This window comes from Pteropus vampyrus, unplaced genomic scaffold, assembly GCF_000151845.1.
Source record: "Pteropus vampyrus isolate Shadow unplaced genomic scaffold, Pvam_2.0 Scaffold126, whole genome shotgun sequence".
Lineage (NCBI taxonomy): Eukaryota > Metazoa > Chordata > Mammalia > Chiroptera > Pteropodidae > Pteropus > Pteropus vampyrus.
The window spans coordinates 991,424-998,383 of NW_011888907.1; the positions used below are offsets into that span (position 1 = coordinate 991,424).

General features: G+C 57.2%; 1 protein-coding gene across 2 annotated transcripts; it reads left to right on the top strand.

Annotated features, from left to right (window-relative positions):
- Window positions 1-347: 347 nt before the first annotated feature.
- Window positions 348-5,085, top strand: DOK2 (docking protein 2). 2 transcript variants are annotated; one of them, XM_011366690.2, is made up of 5 exons: window positions 348-633; window positions 1,669-1,950; window positions 2,194-2,281; window positions 3,214-3,398; window positions 3,949-5,085. In XM_011366690.2, the coding sequence occupies exons 1-5, from the start codon at window positions 571-573 to the stop codon at window positions 4,567-4,569; spliced, it is 1,239 nt and encodes a 412-aa protein (XP_011364992.1). In that variant the 5' UTR covers window positions 348-570; the 3' UTR covers window positions 4,570-5,085. The 2 variants fall into 2 exon arrangements, with proteins under 2 accessions (XP_011364992.1, XP_023390334.1); XM_023534566.1 differs by lacking the exons at window positions 348-633; window positions 2,194-2,281 and having other exon boundaries at window positions 1,903-1,950.
- The last annotated feature ends 1,875 nt before the right edge of the window (window positions 5,086-6,960 follow it).

The following is a 6,960-nucleotide window of genomic DNA, read 5'->3' on the forward strand; positions in this document are numbered from 1 at the left end:
TCCGGTTTGGTGGCCTCGAACACAACCCTCGAACACAACCCTCAGACCTTCCTGAGCGCGACTCCTCATTTTTAAACGAAGGAGCCGGGCCATCGATTTCTAAGTTCTTTTCCAGCTCTGTCACGCCAAGCACCAGCTTGAGCGTCGGGGCCTTTGGATGTCGCCTTTACTGTCAAATTTGGTTTCTGGATCTCTTCGTTCCCGTGAGTCGGCCGCGCTTCGTTGGCGACTCTCCACACCAGCTTCTGTACCTGAGTTGTTGCTCACCGAAGAGCTGGAATTGGGCTTTTTGGAAAATATCCCTCGGCGCCTGCAAATGCAGGAAGCTGGAGTGTGAAACTCGCTCATCAGAAAGAAAAAAAAAACACACACACACTCACACACACAGAGCAAGAAACCACAGAGCCTATCAGCCTGTCGTCATCGAGCAGACTAGAATAGTGCAGAAAACTCTAGGCAGAGAGGAAATGAACTTGAGAGAAGGGGGAACACACGTAGGGCTGAGAGGAGAGAAGGCGGGCGCGAGTGGAGGGAGTGAGCGGCAGCGCAGGGCGCCGCGATGGTGGGAGGATGGAGGACATGGTCGTGAAGCAGGGCTTCCTGTACCTTCAGCAGCAGCAGACTTTTGGAAAGGTAGGAGGGGCCAGGCTGCCTGGGGCTAGGCGGAGGGGCTTGGGCCGCTAGAAATTCCTGGGGAGGAGGGGGGTCCCCTAAAAGTCCCCAAACACTTATGGGTTGGTGGGGGCCGTACCATGCACCACGTTAGACCCAGAGCTCAAGCTTGGGAGGGCTCTTTCCTTAGCAGCTGCCCCAACCCCCAACGAGGCCCCAGACCGTGCCCTTTGCTGGTGCCGCTCCCTGTGGGGGCAGGGGCAGAGGAGAGTTCTAACACCTCTCTTGCCTCTCTTGATCTGTGGTGACTTGTTCTCATGGGGACACAATGGAAGGGGGTGGAAGGAACAGCAGAGGGGATAATTCAGAGTTCCAGTGGAGGTTTCTTCCCTCTTTCTTGCTCTAGTGGGGTGCATTTGGCTGGTATTAAGCTTGAGCTGGGGTCTCTGGGAGCCAGGCAGGGCCCAGCGTGTCCAACCTCCTTCTCTTTCCTTGGACTCCTTGAATGAGGAAGTCCTCTTTCCCTCCGCTGACCCGCAGCAGGGCGTCTCTGTCTCTGTCTGTCTGTCTCTCTCCCTGTCCTGTCGAGGTATGAGGTGAGAAGATTCAGGAGGGTAGACTGAAGTTCCCGGAGATAGGGTCTTCGATGGAACAAGAATGATGGTCCCCAGTCTGGGCCCTCACGCTGCCCACCTCATTCCTTCCCCGGGCTTCAGAGACTCACAGGCTTTTCACCTCTAGAGAGATCTCGTGGGCTGGGCCTCCTCGCAGTCCACCTTCCACTGTGCCTTTTCTGCCTTTGGCATTGTCTCTGCTGTCACCGCAGGCCTCTTTCTTCATTGCTAGTGGTGGATCTCCAATGCCCTCTAATTCCTCAGGCTCTGCTTATTTTCTCTGCTTCCTTGGGTCTCCCGGGAGCTTTGTTTCTCTCCCCATTCCTGCGTCACTGCCCCAGTCCCTCACCCATGATTCCTCTACTCCCTTTTGGTCACCATCTCTCCATCTCTGGGTGCCTCCCTCCTGGCTCCCGCCCCCCCACCACACATCTGAGTTCAGAAATGGCGCCGGTTCGGGGCTGTGCTGTATAAACAGTCAGGCTGTGCCTTGGCTCGGCTGGAGCTCCATGAGGGCCCGGAGAAGTCGCGCCGGGGAGAGGCCGCCCGGAAGGTCATCCGCCTCAGTGACTGTCTGCGGGTGGCCGAGGCCAGCGGGGAGACCAGCGGCCCCCGGGACACCAGCACCTTCTTCGTGGAGACCAAGGAGCGCCTGTACCTGCTGGCAGCCCCCACTGCAGAGTGTGGCGACTGGCTGCAGGCCATCTGCCTCCTGGCTTTCCCTGTGAGTTGTCCAGGGACACAGAAAAGGCAAGGGGGTGTGCAGGAGTGGGGGCAGCCGATACTTGCTGTGGGCGAGTGTAAGAAGGGCCAAGGTCAGGATGCTGGGGGCGATTCCTTGGTTGGCGGGTAACCCCAATCCAGATGTAGACAGGGGCAGCAGGCTGAGTGTGCCCTGAAGGAAAGCCTGGTTCAGAGGTGGGGCTTGGGCTTGGTGACAGCGGTGAGAACCCGGCTTCCTCCCTAGGACCAGAGGAAGGAGCTGTTGGGGTCAGAGGGGAAGGGCAGCCGGCCCTGCATGGAAGAGAATGAGCTGTACAGCAGCACGACCGTAGGTGAGGGGGTTCAGGGGGGGGCTGCTTCTCTCCTGGCTGCTTTCCCCAGGGTGTGGTGGGGAGGAGGTGTGGGCTGCTTTCCCAGGGCGTGGTGGGGAGGAGGCGTGGGCTGGCCGGCTGCTGACTCTTCCTGCCTTGTGGTTGACCCCAGCCCTGGCCAGGCCCCTTATCAGCCTCTCTGCATCGCTTCCGGGTGTGGCCCAAGTTGAAGGAGCCTGGCCCGCCTTGATTGTCAGCCCTTCGCCCTCGGCCCACTCCCTTTTGCCCAGACCCTGCTGATGGGAGAGGGCAGGGCTGAGGGGTCCAGGGAAGGTGCTGCTCTTGAACCCTCTGTCGTTGGGATCTGAGCAACTTCTGAAAAAAGAATGGTTTTCTTTCCGTGGATTGAAGGTGTCCTGTGGCAAGGGAGGTTTTGCTGACGAGGCGATCACCCTCTTGCAGTCTGTCTAGCCCTCTGGGTGGGTGTGTGTGGGGAGGAGGAGGATATGAGACATCCGAGCTCCACCCCACGGAGGGCGCCGGGTGGCATCGGCAATGGATGGGGAGGCCGTCAGCTGGGAGGGCAGAGCTGGCCACACCTGCACCCGAGACAGTAGGGATTGGGGAGGCAGCTGGATTGGGGGGAGAGATGAGACGGAAAAGACAAGGCTGTGGCTCTGGCTACAGGGCAGGAAGGATGTGGGCACAAGGTTGGGGTGCATGTGGCTAGGGCATGATGCCTACTTAGGGTGAGGTGGGGGGGGGACCTGGCATGTGGGAGACTATGACCCGGCACAGAGCAGCTCAGCCTTCGAGACACAGGCTGTGGGGTCATGGATACATGGATGATACTTTTCTCTAGAGACTTTCTGGCCCACTCATTTAGAGTGGGGCAGAGTTGAGGCAGGCCAGCTATTTCCCATCAACTGCCTTCTCTCCCCTCTCCTCCCCAGTGGCCCCCTGCAGGGAATTTGCTGTGACCATGAGACCCACAGAAGCCAGTGAGAGGTGCCAGCTCCGGGGATCCTATACCCTCCGGACTGGAAAGAGTGCCTTGGAGCTGTGGGGTGGCCCTGAGCCACGCACCCAGCTGTACAGCTGGCCCTACAGGTTCCTGCGACGCTTCGGGCGGGACAAGGTGAGCAGGGGCCACGGCAGGTGGGTGGAGGGAAAGGATGAGCGATGGGAGAAAAGAGATTTTTCAGAGAAGGCGAGGAGCTTTGAAAAGAAGCGAGAGTGGGAGGAGGAAGGACAGAGAAGATAAAGGCCCGAAAGGGGGGATGGGGAGAGAACCAGGGGAGGGAGAGTGAAAGCGAAGAGGAGGCTCGAGCCTGAGAGGGTGAGAGAGAAGGTAGTGGAGGGCGGAGAAGTAAAGGGGACCAGGAAGAGGTGGAGAGATCAGAGGGCAAGTAGTGGCCCGCATTACTGGGGATGAAATATGTACCCAGCTCCGCACCTGCATGGACGGGAGGAAGGATGAAGGGAGAGGAGAGGGAGGTGGGAGATGGCTTTTTGTTTGTGAGGAGAAACATGAAGGAAGGGAGAAAGAAACACCGTGGGGAGGATGCTCGGTCAGGTCCTCCTGGAGGGAAGCCGGAGCGGGTGGGTTTGCATTTGGGAGCTGGGTCCAGGAGAAGCAGCCCCACTCTGTGGCCTGGCCAATCACCGCCCTTTCCCCCTCGACCCAGGTAACCTTTTCCTTCGAGGCGGGCCGGCGCTGTGTCTCTGGAGAGGGCAGCTTTGAGTTTGAAACTCGTCAAGGCAACGAGATCTTTTTGGCCCTGGGAGAGGCCATCTCTGCCCAGAAGAATTCGATGCCTCCTGGGCCCCAAACCCAGCCAGCCACAGTCCCCACTGTGCTACCCAGGCCAGACAGCCCCTACTCCCGGCCCCATGACTCGCTGCCACCACCTTCACCCACTGCCTCGGTGCCCACCCCCCGGCCAAGGGGCCTGGAGGGGGAGTACGCGGTGCCCTTTGATGCGGTGGCCCGTAACCTGGAGAAGAGCTTGAGGAGCATTCTGGCGGTCTCTCCACAGCCTCCGGTAGACCCTCTGTATGATAGCATTGAGGAGAAGCTGCCCTCGAGGCCCGACCACATATATGATGAGCCTGAGGGAGTAGCTGCCTTGTCCTTGTATGACAGCCCCCAGGAGCCCCAGGGCGAGGCCTGGAGGAGGCAGGCTGCAGCTGACAGGGACTCCAGTGGCCTCCAGCACCTCTACCCATCGGGGCAGGACTTCCCTGCCTCTGGCTGGCCACAGGGAACTGAATATGACAATGTTGTTCTTAAAAAAGGCCCAAAGTGATGGGGCGGTGGGCGGAGGAGATGTAGACCCCAGTGAATGCCAGCCCTGGGCGGGGCCTGTGGCGGTGGAAGGGCTCGGAGGCTGGTGCACAGGAGTCACGGAGAGGGAGGGGGAAGGCGCGCCTCCCGTCCAGTTTCTGCCGGTGACTCCTCCTGCCCACTGCATCCTAGGAACTTCCTTCTGCTCCTTCCAGAACCCTAGTCTTGGCCTGCCCTAGTCTGGTCCAAGCAACTGTCCCTCCTGGGGCCTGCTGCGTGAGTCAGCATCCCAAAGCAGGAAAAGTGCCCTGAAGAGACCCACCCTCCGCCTACTCTTTTCCCACTTCCTCTTCTTCCCTTCCCCTAACAGAACCTCGGGCATTCAGGGCAAAGGACAAAACAATGTCAGCAACTCGCCCACTTCTTTGGCTTGTGCGGGCCTCATGCCTGCTGCTGTCCCCTTCGGGGGACAGCTCTGGCTCCAGGCACTCTAGAGGGTGGCTGCAGCTTTCTGCAGGTTTTGGACTGCTCTGTGGCATTAAACCTTTCTGAAATATTTTTGTTTGGCATGAGTGTCGTGGGGCGGGGATGTGATAGCCACAGCCCTGTGGGGGATGATGCTCCAATTGGCCCCCACTGACACCTCCTCTCCCAGCAGCAAGGTCCTCTCTGGGCCTAGGCGGGTCCTAAGCATCTGTCACAGAGTCGGGGATCTGTGGAAGTCAGGGCACCTGGGGAAAGATGTTCGAGCATCTCTAATCGTTTGCTAGCATGGGGCCAACACCAGAAAAACAGCCAGGAAACGGGGAGTATGTGTGATGAACTGGATTGGAAAACAGGAAAGGGTTGGCAGTTTTGAGCCTAGTCTTGAAATAGGACCGATCCCATTCCATCTCTTGCCTTCCTTGAGACTCGCTCTCTTCGTAAAACAAGGGGATTCTACCACGTGGGCTTCGAGCACCCTTCCTGCCCTTTGATTCTCCACAGGCTCTTGTGCACCATTTCCCGGTGCTCTCTCCTCATCCAAACCTGTTTTCCTAGAAAGGCCGGTCAGTACATTGCCTGCTTTCCTAGAAAGGCGGGTCAGTACGTTGCTGCTGCCAGCCAATCAGCCAGTATTGTGGAGCCCCATTTATAGGTTCTAGACTTCCCTGGGCTCGAGACACTCACAGTCCAGATGGGGCTAAGGCAAAGGGCACAGATGTCTATCACAAGAGGGGGACATAAGTGCCACAAGAGGTGACTCAGGGCCCTGAGGTCAGAGGATATACCTGTTCATTGGAGGGTCAAGAAAGGCTTCATAGCGAAAGTGGCATTTTAGTTGAACTCTCAAGGGTGTGAGGGGATTTGATGAAGATGGGGGCGGGGGAGTGTGAAGAGAGAACTCTGGGTAGAAAAGCTAGCATGTAGTAGAGGTGGAGGAATTTGTACCTGTTTAGGTAAGAGGGAGCAATGACAAAGCTTCTGAGCAGAAACCCTAAGAGCTGCATGTTAGGACAATAACCCTGACAGCCCTGTGGAAATAGGGGTGGGCTGGGGCCGAATGACTTGGAAGAGAAATTCAGAAAAGACTGTGGATTCAGTCTTTTGTAGAGACAGGGCCTGCAGATCTCGGAGTGGTATTGGATGTGGAATGCAGAGAAATAGGGTTTCTAGAGAGGTTCAAGAAGGAGAGCTTCGTTTCTGATGTGTTCAGGTGAAGTTGGCTTTACTCTATCCAGCCAGAGGCGTCCTAAAAGCAGCTGGAAAGGGGCTCTCAAGCAGGAAGGGGAAAGAGATGGAGACCTACTTGTACCATTTGGATATGTGGATGTATCCAAACATATCCTCCACCTCCACTTCAGGCTGGCTTTTCTACCCAGGGCTCTGTCTTCACACTCCCCCTGCCTCCATCTTCATCAAATCCCTGCACACCCTTGAGAGTTCCATTTAAATGCCACTTTTGCTACTGGTTGCCAGCAGCCTCCCAGGTGTGTTGTGACCTAAGTCGTATCTCCCAGCACTTTTGCCCTTATTAAAGGAATTTGAGTCAATGGATGAGCTGGCAGAGACAGGGGAAGGCCTTCCAGGAGCCCTGCTTCTTTTGTTTGCTGCCACCATCCAATCCTAGCCCAGAATACATTGGAGGCGGGAGGGCCTAATGCCTCTAAGGGTTTCAGTTATTCCCCTCTCCAGGCCAGAGGTGGGACTTGGGGGGTTCTTAGGCAAGGATGCCCAATTTCTAATTTCAGTCAATTGCACGTAAGATGGACATCCCAGTTAAGCCCAGCAGGGGGCAGTGTTAGCCTGTGGAAAAGGCCACTGGGGGCTAACCTGCTGCCAGGAGCTCCAGCTTGGCCCCGGAGGGGACCTTAATATTTATGACCCAAAAGAATGGGAGATAATTTGAGGAATCTGCATTTCAGAGCTTGTT